Source organism: Opisthorchis viverrini (genome assembly GCF_000715545.1).
Source record: "Opisthorchis viverrini unplaced genomic scaffold opera_v5_202, whole genome shotgun sequence".
Classification (NCBI taxonomy): Eukaryota; Metazoa; Platyhelminthes; class Trematoda; order Opisthorchiida; family Opisthorchiidae; genus Opisthorchis; species Opisthorchis viverrini.
Genome location: NW_008751858.1, coordinates 683,156 through 702,876, shown reverse-complemented (window position 1 = coordinate 702,876; position 19,721 = coordinate 683,156). Strand labels below are relative to the sequence as shown.

At 42.6% G+C, this 19,721-nt stretch overlaps 1 protein-coding gene across 1 annotated transcript in view; it reads left to right on the top strand.

Moving 5' to 3' along the window:
- The window catches only part of T265_08111 (hypothetical protein), a gene marked incomplete at both ends in the record, with an annotated part of 59,593 nt that overhangs the window by 15,462 nt on the left and 24,410 nt on the right, over positions 1-19,721 (top strand). Inside the window, 3 exons of the mRNA XM_009173818.1 lie at positions 1,774-2,055; positions 11,071-11,219; positions 15,852-16,046. Coding sequence (XP_009172082.1) covers positions 1,774-2,055; positions 11,071-11,219; positions 15,852-16,046 — 626 coding nt within the window. The remainder of the gene's footprint in view (positions 1-1,773; positions 2,056-11,070; positions 11,220-15,851; positions 16,047-19,721) is intronic.

Genomic DNA, 19,721 nt, shown 5'->3' with positions numbered 1-19,721 from the left:
GGCAATTTGGTTGCAAACGTTTCATCACCAATCGAGGTGACATCATCAGTGCGTAGTTGTGCGCAGTTGTGCACAACCACTAACCCACCGCTACGCACAACTACGCACTGATGGTGTCACCTCGATTGGTGATGAAACGTTTGCAACCAAATTGCCCAGCTCAGCGAACAAGTCAACGACCATCTACGCTACCTGAGCTACCGACATTCTCCTCTATAGAGAACATTGGAATGTCCACCAACATTCTAGTTGCATAAAGAATTTCCCACTGTTGAACGAGCAGACCGATCGAGGTTGTTTACATTAGTTTTCGCTAAAGCTTGGCTACCGGGGCCCTTTTTTGCGCAGACAAACTCCTACTAGGTGTTCTCACTAATTTATTATGTGCATGAGTTCAAATCTTTCATAGTCTTTCTGTTGTCAACATGTGGAATTCCGGTGCGTTTTTATTCGGTAGCTGGAATAACCTAAAAAAAAAGTACGTTTCAATAGGATTGATTTTGATCCAGACTACGTGGTGTCGTATCGAGTGCGTATGGTTCAGAGGTGTCACTCGGATCAAGAAATACAGCAAACTTTGTTACCGCAGTGGAATGACAATATTCGAAACAGTCTACACTAGCCTTTTCCATGCACGGAAGCCATCGTGAGGAGACGCATATGTACTAGCATTTGCGGGATTCCTCCCTGTTTCATGTTTCACCGTATTGTGTTCAGCAAAAATACTGTCAACAAAGCAAACCCCATCAAACCATTAGTTCTTTGACATAAATCTCCGGTTCTGCTTTCCATTGGGTTTGAAGTCCTGTACTGATTAGCATTGATGTGAAAAACCAAGAAGTCTCCAGATCCAATAAACACCTGACGAACGGGTAACTAGTGACATATTACTTTTTCTTGACTATGCAGCCCCGAACCACCTCAGCAAAACATTACTTATGAAGAGTGAAATTGAAAGTGGCTATGTGAACCATCTCTCCAAGAGCTAACAAATCACCTTTGTTTTCTGAACTCAGAAAAGTAACTTTTGTAGCAGGCTTCATTGAAATCTGTTCATCGGATCAAGAAAGAATTCTTGGCGGTAGGCACACATTCTATGGAGGTTTAAGGGTTGTCAGTAGATCAAAGCAGCAGCAGGATGAAGAAGCATCTTAGATAGCTGATAAGTCATTAGGGTGTAAGGAGCTTGCTATGAACGATTTTCGCGTCACTTTCTTATTCTACCCTCTCACTAGCCGGGATTTTCATCCTTCTGGTGCTAACTAAAAGTCACTTATCCATTAAGTCACAGGGTCCATCAATGCATCCATTTTACGTGAAAGTGGTGTGAGGCCACAATGGACTCTGTCAGGGTGAAATAAATATCAGTTAAGTCACAGCCACATATTATTCCATAAATCTCACTGTAATATCTTTGAAAGCCTGAAAATGTCCTGTGTTTGTGTCATTCCTCTGACAGGAATACAAGCCATAAAGCAAGCAAAAGGACGGCCGTTTTATCGGGAATAACTGATCAAGAAAACATTACTTCACGACTCACCGTTTTGCTTTCTGGTTAACCGCGCAGTAGTTACTAACGCGAAGGACAAGACTATGCTTGGCACAAAATATAATTCCTTATGACAAAGCCAGATGTTGCCTAGAACGAAAATAAAACATTTTCTAACAGATGTCTTATCTTTTCACTTACCTCCCTTTGTACAGGCACGTCAATGTCTAAGAGACCTAGTCAACCTGATTTTCCTTTCGACGTTGGTAGTCGAAAGTTCTCAGCTCTTGACATGGCCACACAGGAAGGTGCTCTGACACAAATGGATGCAACACAGAGAGGGTCGATTTCGGCCACAGAGAGAGTCCCCACAAGACAGCGTTGTCTCAATGACTTTTGTCCTCCTTACGTTGACTTTGCTCGTGGTTTTCGACCATGGATCAATCGTTTTCCCAGTGACTTCAAGGATGCCGTGAAGAAAGACAATGTGGGCATTGTGTTTGGGAGTGTACTGTTCCTCTACTTCGTCAACCTTGCACCAGCAATTACTTTTGCTGCACTTTTGAGTAAGTGTCCAAAAATTCGGGAAAGTTTGATTGATTCGGCTGATACCAAAAGCAGGTGATGGCGTTGTACGAAATATTTACGAGGTGATCGTAAAGGATGCCAATCCTTTGTTCAAGTAGCCTCCTTTGCAGTGCTTGGCTGTAGCTGACAGCAAAGCCTTGAGGGCTGTGGAATTTGCTTTACAACGAGAGGTATTTTTCGGGAGCTGTCTGATCCTCTATAAGATCCAGCACTAAGTTTTTGAGTCTTTTAGGGTGTTCTATAACCTATGCGTTTGACCATGATGACTGGATTCTGGGGAAAGACAATCGTGAATGTAATGGACGAGAGGATATAACTGTCCGCGAAAGATACAGTGTGGCACTGTTTATTAGTTAGCGGCAAATAGTCATTTGTAATGATTTGACAGATTTTGCGTTCCTCCCTCATCGTCAAACGCTGTCAAACGCTCCAAGGTGCTATGCATCAAACCACCAAACTGGACAGGCAAATTCAGGGTACAGCCTTGAACGTGGACGACCGTAACAACAATCTCGGTCACATTATACGATCTCTTTGTCTTATAACTGCCAGTAAATGGGCGATACTGCTGTTTTTTCTCTTGAGAAGGCAATCAGGGATAATCGGTACTTGGTCCTGGTCATCCAAGGGCATTCAATCTGGATGATGATAGAAAGTAGAAGGCAGAAAAAACGAGAGACGGATATTGGTACTTGGTTCCCACACGCATTCTAACACTTCCCTGACTACAAATACCTACCATGATGGCCCGGCGAAAGCACAGACAGTGTTGCTGTTTTTAGTCAGTATCTTCCGTCACCTATGACTTGGCATACGGCCCACTTCATTTGAAAATGTGGCATGCACACTCAGATTCTTCTCAGCCTTCACCACGCCTCCTATCGCGCAAAATATCGCTCTTGCACATTAGGATTCGGTGTGCGTTGTGTAGTAAGCGTCCCCAAATTCTGGTTTACTACGTGCAAGTGAAAATTATCTGCTCTATTATCAAGAGGCACTTTCCTCAGCACTGTGCTCATTTGAACGACCAACTGTGCAGGCAAGAACTCAGCCCTACTTTTCATAAATGACGTCTCAATCTGCTGCAAAAAATTATCTCTCGCTTCATAACATATTCTTCTCTTCTTTCTTCCTCGTTGCCTCGTTTGCATTGGAGTTCGGTACGATATTCTCAAAGCTTTTTAATTAAGTAGTCATTAATTCTGAGCGCCTACGTACAAAACATAATATCTGAAATCTTTCAAGCTAAAAAGGATTGAAGTGAAACAGTAAGCTGGCATGGCAAATGTGAATGAATTTTTTTTAAATCAACACAGGACAAAAGATAAATCCAAAGCGCTGAGCGGGCCATGGGCTTCTGTACACACTGGTTGCAACTACGTATTGCGGACATTCAAGCCATCTTCAGGCAGATGTCATAAATGCCTATACCAAATTAAATGGATTTGAAACTATCGATGGTCACTCAGAATGGAATTTCGTACAGTTTTTATCCGAATTCCGCAAGTGCACTGAATCCTCATATGGGCCAAGGTTCTTTTATCTTAAAAAAATTGACCATCTCTTGTTGCCTTCAGAAAAAATCAGTTATGATGGATTATCGCTAAAACCTAGTGACAAACTGCTTTCAGAAAAGTAGACCCAGTGAAAACATGTCTAAGTCGGATAACTTCTTCATACTGGGCAAGCCGCTGTTTGCACACTGCGGAACTACATTTAGGTTTTCAATGCACCCGGCATGAAACCGGCGAATGTGAGTTCGAATCACCGCTTCACCTCTCTATATCAGTCCAAATGCCCCTGATCCGTTCCTTGAAGGAAAGCTCCAAGTTAATCAGTCTCTCTTTAGAAAAGTGATAAAGATGCCATATGTGATAGCTCAAGCAATCGGAGGTCTGCAGGTCTGATCTCTCCTGATGATATCAACCCTTGAAAGTGGCCATTCTAATTTATTTACTAAATAATCAAGTATGAAACACTCGCCAACTCACCCACAGCAAAATGATCTGAACGTTTTTCTGAAGAAAGAGCTGAGCTTAGCGATTTAAATAAATTCTTTTCAAAAACTTGGCCATATGCTAACCATGAGAGAGAGATGGCTCCAAACGAAGTGACGGCGTCGAACGTGAAGTAGCACTGATTCTTTTTCGACCCATTTGGTACTGGTGTGAATTTGTCGACGACATTCCTCGGATGACCCGATTCTCGCTCTTTTTGATACCGATTTACGTTTGTTCTGTTTTCACACATCATTCAGAGCATGCGAAACAATTAGATTCCACTTTCCGAGATTCCCATAACTCACTACAAATCCTGTATATCAGAGCGCGACTTGAAAATGCCAACAATCAGATTGATCACGTGTTCACTGTTCACTTCAATTTCATTTAGGATCAGTTTCATACCACCAACTGGAAGGCTATACAGTTAGACCGCGGCAGCGTTTACTTTGCCGTATATGTTGAAGGCACTCGTGTTCTCATGGAAAACGCTGAAGTATGGGAGAAAAATAGCCATTTTAGTAGACCAGCAGTCAATTCATGGAGGTCGACCGTATCTTTGTGTGATCACATGTCTTGATACATGGTTCACCGCACAAGCTTTGATAGCGTATACTCGCCCTTATAATATGATTATTGGAAACACGTCATTCATACTGCATGCGTCGTCAATTTTGGGGAACCATACGGATTTCCGTGCTCACGATTAAATTTGTATGTTACATGTTGCGACATGCTTTATGGAGCTGTTGCTTGAATAGCTGAACATTTCTAAGAAGCTTTTACATCAAGTCTTACTCCTCAAGACTCGTCACATTAGATGATAGAGCAGTAGAATACATTCTATGCCAAACCGACTTTATCGAATTTATCGAATAGTTAAGTGACAAGCTGGGTCGCGCGTAGTCATTTCTCTCCGATAATCAGATTGTCAGACTATTGTGAAGCAGATTCTGTGAATCTTGTCAAATTTCCGTCAAAGAGCCTTCCAAGTAAATCAGGGAACTTCTAAGATTGATTTGTTGGCGCACTGTCACTTCAGCCTTAGTCAATCGAGTTGAGGACTAGTATGACTCAGTTAAAAAATAGGAAAGCTGTCAAAGTCTAAATGGGCTTATTAGCCTTAGAGAACCGCACCACACTACGCTTCAAGACTTCCTCCACTAGTTAAAGCCACTTATTTCGAACGTCCTGATATCACACAGAGAGTCACGCCCCAAAGCTCTGAAATGTATTCAGGCATCCCATGCCTATCGAAAGCTATCGGTCGCATTTGACTCCTTTCCATGCGATAAAGTCTAATATAATGAATACCCTGGAACACAACAGAGAGGCAACCGGGCAGTCGATCATTCAGAAAATATCGGTTGCGATCACCCGGTGTTGCTTTCTTACCTTAACTTGAAACTCCATCATAACGTCAATTTTGGAGGGATATAACATTGCTACTTAGTTCACAGAACTCAACTCTGACGAAATTCTTCAAGTCCGACCAACAGAAAGTCCATTTGGAATATTGTAAGGGCAATTTACGGTGAGTTCAAAAGTCTATTACCAGTCTGGGATGTCGTGGCGTTTTGGCAGTACTTCGAATAGACAAACTTGTCATGACGAGGCAGTAATAATTTACTGCGATCAATGTTATTTTCCGCACAAGTTTTTAGGGCAGTTCCAGTAGGGTTAATTTTTTTCTCACGTGATCGAACCGTGTACGTGCCGCAGTCGGTAAGAAGAAGAACACAAGAATCAAGAAAATTGTTCAAAGGCAAAGATGATATGCCACTTTGCTTAAAAATGTAGTACACCTTATTCACTACATCTAGCACGACTTAGGAAACACATCCCACTAATTCAAGCCTATTAGACTTGGCACAGGTAGACTTCAGTACAAAGCCAACACCTTAGCATCAGCCCGTAAAGAAGATAAAAATTTCCTGGATGAATCACTGTTGGGAGGTAATAAAAGTTATGTATTCGATAAAGGTTGTTTTCTCATGGTCAGCTCTCTGTCTGACGACCGTACTGAAAAAAGTGGTCATTGGGAAAGAAGACCCAGAGCTTGGTTTGCCGTCTTCATTGTGCATTATTCGAATGTGTTGGAGTACAGTTTTCTGCCGGTGGAATCAAATTCCGGACCCCAATACTGACTGGTGTTCATAATCACCTTTGTCTCATGGAAATCAGAAGCATGGCCACAGCAAACAGCCACCGTCCGACCATCCTCTTTTGGTCAGTGGGCATACGTAATTGAACGCTGTACGATAAATACTGAATAGCTGTAGATGGCTGCAATACAGGAAGGACTGAAATAGTTTGATGTTTACTATATTTCATCAACAGTACACATCCCCTTGACTGTACCTGGATTTGTATCCCCAAAATCTAAAATTCGTGTATCACTAGTGCAAGGGTGTATATCATTAAAAAAACATGCCAGTAGTGCTGGGTCATGTGTCAAAGCGCAGTTCCTAAAGCAGAAGTTATTAAACCGCTTTGCAGTTCAGTTCACTTTTGTTTTGTCATCCAAACAACGTGCAGGAAACTTCAAGAAAACGCTGAGGATGTTCACCTTTGAAAAATTCTAATTTCGTTTCTGATGGCTTGTAACGGTTAAGCTCATGTTCCTCATTAAACAACTTCGCACTCAAAGGTGCTCTTCTTATCACAGGTGCTCCATCAGCGAAGTTTGGACGAACCTGAACTATCGCATCTGTGCAAATGAGTTTGCCGAATCTTTGAAAATATAAGTGGTTTGCCAAAGCCTCAAATAGGGTCGCAAGTTTCTGGTGGCAGACGCTAGAGCTAGCTCTTTTTCAATTCACTGGTTTCACCAAAATTGAACAATGGTTTTCCTCATAGATATCCGAATCACTGACGTTTTCGGCTGACTGCATAACTCCAAGCGCCGTGACCGGTATTTCGATCAAAAGCTTTATGAAAAGACACAGTGAACAGAACAAGATTCAAATTTCGGTTTTTCGGTTACGAATCTATCACGCGTAATAAATCGGCAACCGTCAGAAATTGAACGAATTTTTGTCAGCCCGGTTGATTTCACTTGCTGATTGACTCGAGATCATGATAGAATCTTGATCTAGGCTTGTTATAGTTACCCGAGGCAAAACACGATATGGGATCATATGAAAACTTTCCAACCCACTGACACAGGAAAACGTGGTTTTACGCTGCGGGCTACCTCACGTCAGAGACAAAAGTGCTTCAGGCTAATAGACACAGACCTAGCTTCCTCAACGAATACAGTGCAACTCTCTAGGCGAATAAACTCATCAATTACACCAACGGGACCAATGCTGACAGTGAATCTAGACAGCAGTCACTGCCACAAAATTTGTGCCAGTAAGATCCCATAGCGTGAAATCTCGACCACCAAGTTGTGAACGCCCTTCCGTTCGCGATTCGCTTTTAATCCACACTGAACAGCATTGCGCCGTCATCGGTGTGCCGAAACGTTCACCGCAAAACGCTCATTTATTATAAGCTGAAGTGTTTGTGTTCACTGACTTGGAAATCTTGTTTTCTTTTTGGGGAAAACAGTGTTTCTTTGTATGCCTGAAGCGAGTAAATAGGGAGAAGGAGAAACTAACCGCAGCAATACCGCGAACAACCATTTTCAACCAATGACTTATCTATCCATACCTTCAAAAACGATGCCATTACACCTCATCCGTCCGCTTGTGAGACGACCGGGAGCATCCCCAAGCTAAATGCCTAAATACACTGAATGAATTTCGCTATCTTTCCGAATATGCAATGAGGAGCAATATCAGATAAACAAATATAACGGAAAAAAGTCCCCATCATCGATATGTCAAAAACAAGCCAACAATACGACCGATCCCTTCCAATTACACAGTCCGAGTTTCCACCTTTCGGTGTAACAGTGCATACGCAAAAACGAAGCTCTATGGTATTCTTGGTTCTGTGCACGATGTGAAAAGAAGCTGCCAGACTCGAATATACAATTGTCTTTGGTTTCGAATTTGTGCTTAATCGTAGACGGACGGATTGACTCATGTGTTACTGCATCAAAGTAGGACTGTGTTCCACCTGCCAAGTCAAAGTCACCTCAAAGTCCTGTCAGAGCAGGTGCCCCAGTACCTGCTAGTAAAACGGTAACGAGATTGGGGCTGACTTACAGAGGTACTGGAATTTTACTTCAAGAGAGAAGATGAGGTTACAACTGTTTGGCACTGCCATAGTTACCTTTACTGAGATTCACTTTCCATCAGCTGATGAATGTCACTCCGCTTAAATTTATAATTTGCGAAGATTTCTGCTTTTGCAGTTGAATATACCCATATTTTCTTCATCCGAGGAATGGTGTGTTTCTTTACAAATTGTGCTGGGTGACCATTTGGGTGAACTATCCAATCCAGACACAAAAGGTCAGCATCCGTGATATGTTTAATGGAGGATTTTCCCTCCCCCTGTCATATACTGTCCTAATCGAATTCATTTTATGGCATGTCGACGAAAATTAAGGAAATGATGGCTCTGGCTGGTCCCAGCGAACTGACGTAAAAATGTTCCATCGTCTCGTAGAGCCAGGTAGATATCCAGAAGGATATTACTACCGATTTCTCCGTGCCTAAGTGTTAATTTGATATTTGATTGAGCGGTGTTCAGTGCCGTGAACGACTTCATTGTTTGCCGTATTGATTCGGTAAACATTGAGATATAGTTTACTTAGGTTTTGTAGAACCAAGTCCGTCCAATCAGCTCTCCCATTCGAATTTCTCAGTTAGACATTATTAAATTTTTTGCGGCATGATAGACTGAGCTGCCCGTGGCGACAGCGTCAGTCTGTTCGAAAGCTCAAACTGACATCCTATGTGCAGATGTTTTGGTTGTTCGAGGGTATTTGATGGTTAACATTGTTGGTGTGAACAAAAATACATGAATTCTTCGGCTTCATAGAGAATAACATTTATGTGATATCTAAACTCGCCCAATATCGATCCTGCACTGCTGGTTCAACGAAATTGCAATTATTCCCAAGTTGTCTCTCACTGGATGGTCGTACACTGTCTCCAGTTTGTGGACCATTACTTCGTCTGTCTGCGCTGATAAGTGTGTGCCATCGACAGGATTAAAACTAAGGAAACCCTTCTTTTGTGTGATTTAGGTGGGTGGTGCAATCGTAACAGCTATCTGCCCATTCGATTCAATCAATTTATCAGCTATAGATTGTGTGCCATAGGCACATTGGTTCCAGCCGCTACAGTTTCGATCACCAGGAAATGGGAAAGTGGAATAAAACATCAAGCCTTGGAGGCGAAGGCATGTTCAGTTTGTCCAGAAATTGGGGAGCTACGCTTTGAAGACGATAGCTTTGATGAATGAACGCCCTTTACTGCGCGACTGGGCCATTTCCGCCAATGTCATTAACCTCTGGCCACAGATCATCTCTCTTCCTACTCGTGATGACGGAAGTCGTGTTTCACGACTCCCAAGTCCATCCGTATTCCCAGCTCACTTCACCATTTCATGCCCTTTATGTATCTACCCATCGGATCCCAAACCCCTGCCCGTTTATCCTCTTTTTCTGTTGGCATTCATCCCCTAAAGCGCATCTCGATCATCACAGGATAAAGTAGTCCTAAAAATGGACTACCTCTTTTGAGAACACAACTACTCCACACCAAACGGTAGTCTTCTACTTGATAAACCACGAATCCGCGCAGCTCTGAATTATTTCTCTCATTTTGGGGTTAGAGATCGTTCGTCTGCTTCCGCATCCTTTCGTGATTCCGTTCTCATCAAAACTGTACTCAATTGGTAATCCATCGAAAATCGAGAGCCTAAAAGCAATTTTCCACATCATTTTAGTGCCAATACTACAAACTGTTCATCGCAGATTGTAGACTACGTCCCTCCGATGTGACTTCTAGTCGGACAGCACATGGCTCAGTCAGTCACCTCATACTTAAAGCATATTCCGGAGTCCCCCTTTCCGCAATACCCCTCTCGTGTTCTTGCATATCGAAAACTCTCTTCCATTTGACCCGTATGACTAGGTAAAAGTAAAATTTGTGACCAACTTTTGTGTGTTATTACGACCACAAGGAACATAATACAGACAATGGTTCAGCTGCCATGCCACCCAAAGGAATCACGAGGGTAATATTCTTCAAGTTTATTCAAGCCTAGACAGAGGCACTCGGGATGCAGAGGCCAGGTAGGAACCAAGAATTTTTCGCCATCACCCTAAACATTGAACCACCCCGAAGTATTCCACTGGCAAGGTTTCGGATGTTTAGTTTTAGTACTTCAGCTGGATGATGGCTACTTTAGATTTGATCAAATTCTCGATACTACTGTACTCAGTTTTTTAAATGAGCTACTGGATCGGGATGAACCTGAGTTGTGGCCACTGCAATCAATGCACACCCCAAAAGTAAATGTTTTCAAGTAATGCACTCAGATATTTATGCGTGCAAGTACATGTACTCGCATACACTTGTAATCCTTCACCGTCCTGAATAAGCCTTTCGTTTTGTCCAGTTAGTTTGTATTTTTGCTTCTCTGTGTGACATTCAGACCACATGTGCCCAAAATATGCCTTGCAGACACAGTGTGGTAAAAAGCCGGCACTGTATATTTGCACGACTAAGTGGAGCTTATTAATTATTCGCCGGGCGACGTGAATCTCTTGCAACTCCGTTTCACAACCGTCCAACTCTGTCAACAGTAGACTAGGTACTGCAAAGACTGAGGCTGCTGACAGAAAAGCCACTTTTGCGGTGGATACCCATTCCTTCTATGGAGAACCTCACAGTCAGATAGTGCTGAAGAGTGGCTTTTCCCCGACTGGGTGCATTACATTTCTTTACTTATGATGGTCCATGAGAATCCCCAGAGGGAAAGTTCCTGCTGGAAAAGGCTCTCTTAGAGGGATTTTATGTCGAATACAAAGACAGGTGTTTGAAACTGTATGACTTTGATTTCTCTGTTTACCCCCTACCCCTTCAGATTCTCAAGTTGATAAAGGATTCACTGTGAGTGTCACGCTGGTTTCGACTGGAGTCTACCTCATTGTGTTCACATTATTCGCTGGACAACCGCTGGCATTTATTGGTATTACGGGTCCTATGTTCATTTTGGAGACCTCCCTTGCTTCGGTATGTTTATGCTTTGACACTGTTCATTCAGCTTTACTTAACCTTGCACTCAGTGGACATGATATGACTATACCGTAGCCTTGTTTGACCGCACCTACGCCTTACCGGAATTTGACCTTCTATTAACAACGCTGTATTGGTATAGAAGTAATACGCTACTCATAGGGTTACTGAGAATTTTTTGAAAGCCCACGACCGGTTTTGTTCACGTGGCGCAGTCTCCGAGTTTTCATCAACCTTATGCTCTACTTGAACCTCATAAACAAGAGTTTCAGCTGGATTCCAGGTGAGTCTCAAAACAAAAGTTGCTTGCAAATAAGTGTATTTTGTTAATTTCATGCAGTTGGGGTTGAAGGTAACTCGGGGGTTATGCCTATCTGACGAGCTCCGAACAAGGCGAGATCAATCGCAGTCTGTTGAGGAATTTTCAGCAACCTTATCAGTGGTGTATTACGTCTATACATGTAGCACCATATCTCGAATAACGTAGCAACTGAAACATGAGGCGGCTTGGTGCAGCAAATTCAGTTGCTTGAAAACACCATAAACGAGAGATTCAGCTGGGTTCCGAGTGGGTCTCCCGCATAACCAGAATTGTTTGCAAATGAGTGTATTTCGCGTACGCTACACTAGGTCATTTGTAATTGCTGGACTGCCAGTCCTGTAATGTAGGTCACAACCGCAGCAGACACTGAGTGTACTTATCACCAAACGCAAAAATGTTCAACCGGTTTGCCCCAGTTTGTTGTCAAATAACGATCTCACTAATCAGATCAGTACCACATATATGCTGTGTGAAGGTCTCAGATGACGACTGTCAATCCTGTACCTTTAGCCAGGTACCCGTGTTCAATGTAACCTCAGAAATCGCACTCCTACAGTTCCAAGAAATAACATAGTGTGTACAATTGACAGTGACAAGGAATGTCTCCGGGGAAGTTCCCTGTTATACCTGAACAACAAACAAAATAGCTGGTCGATCTTGCTAGGTCCTTACGTTCAAAGATTCCGCAAAAAGCGACTGTTCTGGCCGCAGAGCAGCTGATGGTTTTAACTCAGACAGAGCATCGAACTTGAGATATTGAACTGCAGCACGTCACATTTCGCCCTATCTATTGATTATTTTTAGTGTAGAATAGGATAACAAACACAGTAGTTTGTCTTCCTTTAAATCTAGTCAAATTTCTGCTTCTTTTCACATACGCGAACAAAATGACAGGAGACTGTGTTGTGAACATTGACTCTATTCTTTACGAATTCCTGAAGACAAACGTCCAATTTAAATTTATGAGATCACGAAAAATCGTCACTTCATATCTTCCTGGAAAACCGTAGGGTTCCGGTATGATTCCAAAATGCTCGCGGTCGACTAGTATTTACACCCATAAAAAAGGCCTACCAGGTTTTCTTCCTGTGAAGAAAGAAGCGTTACTTTGCTCAATGGCGCTCTTTTCACTTTAATTCATTCGGAAGATAGTCAAGCTGCGCACCCCTAAACAGAGAGATTTGCTCCAGCAGACAGACGTGCCTTAAATAAATTATGTTTCCGGCTACGCTGATGCGGATAAATAATTGCTCCACATATTACCGGTCGACGAACAACTGAAAGCAGTTGTCTGATTTGTAGGTGCCTCTCGACTATCCGACATGATGCAATCTCAGCGGAAACAACAAGCTCTTCTCACTATCCGCAAAATACAAGTAATCTGCTCAGGAAGAAATGTCCCACAAGTCGCTTGTACCCTTCACTTGAGAGCTTGTCTCTCGCAAAACGGATCAATATCGAACACAGTGATGTGAACTGTGCGGCTGAAGAATGACAGACGCTATATCTGGCCAAGGTGTAAGTTATCTACAATACTGATCAGCCAGTCATGACCGGGTGGCGAATGGTTCTGATACTAACTGGAAGGTTACCGACTACCTCGGAGGTTCGAGGTATGAAATTCTGGTGGGTCTAAAGGCGGGTTAAACATTTGTGCAGCGCTTTCGCGCATTCAAGCATAGACGAATGTCACAGCATGAAATTTCAATCAAAGCTTGTCTGATTCACCTGTCTGGCTACAATGAATATTTCTCCGTGGATGAGAACTAGTCCCAAAATAACCAATAAATGCCCATGCACTGCGATACCAAAGAATGGCGTGATTAGGGTTTTTCTGTGACCACCCAGTACATTTAAGATGATTGTAAGTGCAACACTTGGTCTAAAATGATGACACTACCGTTCACTATACACATAACCCTTTACGCCATTCCTGTACGATAAATAGGGTAACTCTAAAAAACAGAAAAGTCCCAGGAATCGGAAACCCGAGAGTGAGGAACGTTTTTGAATTTTTCATACGTACATGATTGAATTTCTCATGAAACACTTTGACGATTGGACCGGGAAGAAGGAACATGCCCAGGAGACCAATAAATCCTCTTAATGGTATACATCGTACACCAGTGGCAGCAAAAAAGCCCACACAGCAGACGGCAGTCAAACTACAGTAAATTCACAATGGAGTTCTGATCTGAATGAAAATCACACTGAGTAAACCAGCATACGTGTGCATAAGTACATGTGTGTGTGCGTACACGGGCGCGAATGTTTAAAGGACCACAAAGACAATACGAGCGCCAAACAGAAAAGGAACCGTGGCACAAATCCGACAGCAGGAGAAACAAAGGAAGCGCTAAATATACATTGTGAAAAGCAACGAGTTACTCAATTAGTTGGGATTATGCGCGTTTCGCACCAAGTCTGTACTATAAGCGTTTATGTAGATACAGAATCATATATCCAAACACTTTTCAATCCTGAAAAACACCCTAATCACGAGATACATTTGGCGGATGTACTCGCGTGTGTTAAACGTGCTTCGGTGCCAAACACGGAATGCCTCGTCATTAAGAGGTCCGTACTCCTGAAAATGATATACAGTTCGCTTTAAAAACTGCTCCATCTACAAACCGTTTCCTAACTTAATGAGGTGTGAAGCTCTATATTTTAATACGATTGTTTTCTTCAGATTTCAAAGTGACTAGCATAAGTGAGAAGTATGACTGATGATGTAAAGCGACAGTGTGATGACGGTTTTTGATTCGAAGTAACCGAATGGAATATTGGTATAATAAAGGACGGTTGGTGACGTGAAAACCATTAATCTGCGTCTGTCGAACGTTGCTGCTTGGTTTACTAACCATATATGAAACAGAAGTGTCTTTGTTTGAGGCTGGAGTGTCTAAACTAGGAGGTGCTCAGGACAAATTTGGAATATGAAATGATCCGTAATACATGTGCCTAATGCTGTCTGTGAGAGGCAACGAGTGAATACTATTCGGACCCGTTCCATTCTTTCTTCCAACGTCCACCTCAAGCATTAGCTTAGTCTAGTGATTTTAGATAAACCCACAGAGAGTAAGCAATGAAGATATCCTCGGGCACTCATCACTCATTTTTGTTCATTCTTCTCGGTGTGCTAAATTCGTCTCTATAGGTTACAGTCCAGCATGCTCTCTGGGACACCTGTATCTTCCATTGATGATCATGCTTTTACGAGGAGTTGTCATTTTGTTGGTCAGTTATTTGTTTTCTATGAGTCGTTGGCCGTAACTGGCCGTCGCAATGGAATAATCTTGTCAACCAGTCTCTTCTCAGTTTACCGATGCCAAAAGTTTTGGTTCCTCAGAAAGAAAGGTCGCAAACGTTTACGAGTTACAATATTTTCAATCAAAGGAGCTGTCGTTCAGACGTACTCCATTATCTTCTTGTTCAAACAGAACCATCGATTCAATGAATGCCGACTATACGACTGGAACACTAGGGCGTCCGCTTGAAAATGTGAACCAGAAGTAGAAGAATCCAGATATAGCCCAGTAGTTTTAAAGGGAATGAGAGATGTTGCTGTATTTCCACAGAAATGACGCATCAAGACTACAAAATAGTTACTGGCTACCTGTTATGGTATTCAAGGTGGATGAATCGTTAAAACCGCATAAAAGGAGCTGATTAACAATAACCTATCTAGTACTGTTAATGATGCAATTTCATATGTTAACAGGCAGGGTTCAGCCCCTTTTTCTTCCGATGACTTGGACGGGCAAATTAGCGTTTGGGAGAACAGCGCATGCTTTACAACGCAACCATATCCCTCTGACTGAAACACGCAGCTCTTTAGGCAAAACAACACGTTTCACTCCGTGTTGAGGCTACATTTAAACTAGCTGAAAATTCCACTGTCCTACTGACTTAACACTGAATTGTGATACTTCGTCCTCACTAACATTTTCTCTTTCATCTTGGCACCAGCTTGTTTTAAGGCAATAACTCATGTGACCAAACTTCGATCTTGAGAGTTCAGTCAACACATTCTCCAGGCCTCAACAACTGTGCATTTGCAGCTTACCGGTGCAAGAAAGGTTTCAAAAATGCCGCTAGTATTCTAAGGCCTAGTTTTTACCACGCCCTTCTGACGACCAAAATGTCTTTGTGTTTCAGACTGTTGACCAGTCGTCTTTTGGCGTATTTACCGAGCTTAGTGCGGCCGGTTTAGTTTGTCAGAAAAGCCGTTATTATTTGCTTATTGGTACGCTTCATTCTACGCTGTCCCACCCCACACTGTTCTTCATCAACTTTTCTCTCAGATAGCAAAGACTGCCGGAGTACCGCTCATGCAACTCCGCTTCTGGACATCCATATACTGTGCTATTTGCGGTTTTTTCTTCATCACACTCAACGCATCCGTGCTGGCCAATCAAATCCGACGTTCGGTAGAAGAGGTTTTCAACGCCTTTATTGCATTCTTCTTCCTTCTCAAGGCATTATTCACAATGTTCCGGGTAAGTGCAAAGCTTCGTTATGCAAATAGGCTCCTAGTTGTATGCGGATCGCGGTCAGCCACCTACAGATTAGCTTGCATGTTAGCGAGCATCCATGAAAGCTTATACGAGGCATGGAGGATCTCTGCAAATCATCTTTGATCTAACAGACAATGAGGCAAAAATCGAGTTTAATTCCAGGTGCGCCTCGTCAGGGTGGCGCACAGAATTAGGCGGCTGGATTTATGTGTTTTTAAGTAACCTGGTGCTTTATGATCCAAATCCAACCATGAACAATGCATGTAAGCCTTAGTAAGGACTTTGCTGGTTGTAGCCGCGTACGATTTTATGGAAAGATCCAGTGATTTATAATCTCATTGGAATATAATGTTTGACGCCTACCGTTGTCTTGGATCTGCCTTCAGGATCGCTCCTAAGCAACATTCCCATGGGTCTAGCATTATAGCGAGAACTTTTGTATCCTACAAAACCATACAATAAACATTCATTGGTTCAGGATGGGGATTAATGCCTCAGCAGACAAACACCATATTGGCAATGGCTTTACCTTCAGCCTGCTTCTTCACCTCTGGAAACATCAATAGACTCCAGTTGGCACCACTCGACGTTGCTTGCTCGGTAGATCGACGCCGAGTCTCATATAGGATATCGTTTGTTCGAACGTGTTACACTTATGTAGCACATATCCAGGCTAAAGGAACTTACGACTGCTTGGCTATTATTAAGCTTTCGTTTTATGGTTATGGTCAGCTATATTTTCCTCCTCCTTGTTCGCTAATGACCACAGTTCGAGTTTGTCTGCCAAGCGCAAAAACTATCGACTCACCTGCCAGCAGTGGCTGATTATCACTGTGATGGATGGTCCATTTTGAGTCTCAGCAGTGCAATTCCGATCCAAGATGCTGAGCCCACTCGAGTGTTGCAGATGTCAATACATCAGGATAATAAAGAACAATGACAACTGTAGGAATGGAGAATGGGGTAGGACAAACGGACACAACTGCAAATATGTACTCATTTGGAGAATATAAAAACCAACAGAGCACGACGAATCTATCGGATGCATCCTGTAACTTGTTGTCATCGGACATGACCTATTGATAGACAGGATAAACACAGGATATCAAAAAATCCTCAAATTGTAATTACTACCAGTGAAAGGAAGAATGCCTTCGCTGCGGAGTCATTTATTAGAAAATGCCAACTAACCGGTTACAGACTATTGGACAGAGAAGCGAAACTCTCATAGGCATCTTGTTTACAAAAACTGAATGTCCATCCTCTCTTTGAACGCGGCTTCTTGAACGTTTCTGAATATTCAGTGACCGTTGCTCAAATTCAAGCAAATGCTACAAAGCGACTCCACAAATTCCGTAATAGATCTCACTTCTCAAGAGACGCGAAGCAGATTTACGACAAAACATATTGCTTGCATGCCTCCCCCATCAATAGTATCACCATTACACCAATAGACTACTGAACTAACACTTATCTTGAATCTCTAGTAGCGAACAGGGGTAATCTTGAACCGCAGGTTTCTGTCGTCCTTTGGAAATAAGTGGGAAATTGGTCCTCGTTTAGCACCCTCTGCAACAATTTCCCCCGCCCCCGACTTTTATTCGTTTCCACAGTTCAGCCACAATATAAGTTGACTTTAGGCTCAAGTTGACATCAATAAATGACCAGTTACATATGAGCAGAATGTCCCACCCGCAAACAACTCAACACAGTAACCTTGAATTAACCAAAATACCAACACCGAAATCTCAAGTAGCACGGCACATTCAAGACGTTAATATGATGGGCAGTTTTCAATCGTTCTATTACAACATGATCAAGGAAAAGCAACCTGTTAGAGAGCCTCTTTGATTCTTCTGTACGTTAGTTCTTTGTTATGAACCTGTAATGGTCGAGCTTGATTTGATTGCTCGACGGTTTCAGCTGTGTGTGTGCGATTTTCATCGGCCTAACTAACCAGCTTCCACCAGCGAATGCATCGTGTAGTGTTCATCTACTGTTGGTTATCTGCTATGGTTTATCCAACATCTACTATAAGATACACGGCCTTCTAGTGTCCGGCAACAGTATGCGTGAAACAGAGCTGGCCTTTTTTTCTAAATATTTTTACTCAAATACAGCAAAGCTGTTTTGGTATACACACCATCCCGTGAACTATCGGATGAATTCCGAAGGTGCAGGCATGCATTTCAGCTTGTTCGCATCAAACAGAACCTCATACAATGATCAACGCTTGCTCCAATTCAGTTAATCCCATATGAATCCCCATCATCTACGGACGTTGCGTCACAACTCTCCTACAAGACCCGTATGGCCATCGCGGGCGCCACTCTATTCCTCGCCTTCATCAAACTTCAATTCTGTCTAATTCTGGCACGGATAAAGGGAGGAAACTATTTCCGTCGCATAGTAAGTCTGGATATGTCCAGAGAAATCTTTTTTCAAACTTCCCTTTCTGGAACAATGAGGCCTGTTCAATGGCTGATCGGCTGGGTTTTTATTATGTGGCGCATGGTGGGAGCTATCTTCCATAAGTTTATGGTCTTCGTATCCTTATCCTTTGGTTCATACACTAAGCTCTTCTGATTCATCACCCCGTATAGCGACATTGTTATACCTCCGTGAATTGTGCCCTGCTTGTCCCAGCTTGTCTGTTCCTAAATTGTGTCCTCCCTAAAATACCCGGTCGCTCTGTCCCGAAAAGATCACTACTTTCAGTCAGAAAAAAGCAACACAGACAAGTTTTATTGAGAACTGTTTGTTCAACTTGCAGTACTTTTTTGTCTAGGAATTCCGGGTCAAACTGGTTTCCGATCTGGTTAGAGAGATTGAGCGCCATGTGGTATGCAACGTGAACAGCTTAAAGCCAAAATACAGCGTAGTGGAATAAGGTCTCATTATCTGACGTTTCGGGCTGCTCGATAGAGAAGCAACTCCATCTGGAACCTTTTTGGTAAAAACATCATCAAGAAATTAAATACGGCCAACCACGAACATATTGATAGGATTGCCCAAATATGCCCACATTCAAAGTGCATTTATTTACTCAAAGTGCCCTAACCGAATAACCCTCAGATGACAAATTGATCGTGTGTCATTCCTATGAGCCACCATGTCGCCTAGTTTGGCGACATAACTCGTAATGGGTTGAGTGATAGGTACCATACGACAGGCTGTTGATTATCTGTTAAACAATGCGTAACACTGTGGTTCTGAAAGTCTCTTAGACCACAGCAGTAAACCCATTTTGCTTGTACAAATCTGGGTCGTAAAACCAGACGGTAGCCGACTGTAATGTGTCCAAACTTTGGTCTCTGAGAATAACGTACTAACAAAAGGTCACTCGATAAATGACACGATGTTCATGTCTGCGATGTGAGTTGAAGCCAACAAGTTTCAGAAATTAGCTAGTGGCTGTCATTGTCACATCCGTCTTCTCATACTCACTTGATTAATTATTTCACTTCCAAACACCACTCACTCAGCATGAACTGAAATATAACTTTTGTGTTCACTCTCGGATATTTTCGCCCACACTATTTAGCGATCTTCCAGTCCCTCGCACTTCACACCGCGAGCCACCTTAGGCTGATCAGTACTTGAACTATTCCAGCGCACCTGCGGCATGAGGTGAAATTGCGAACTGTAATGGTGCAC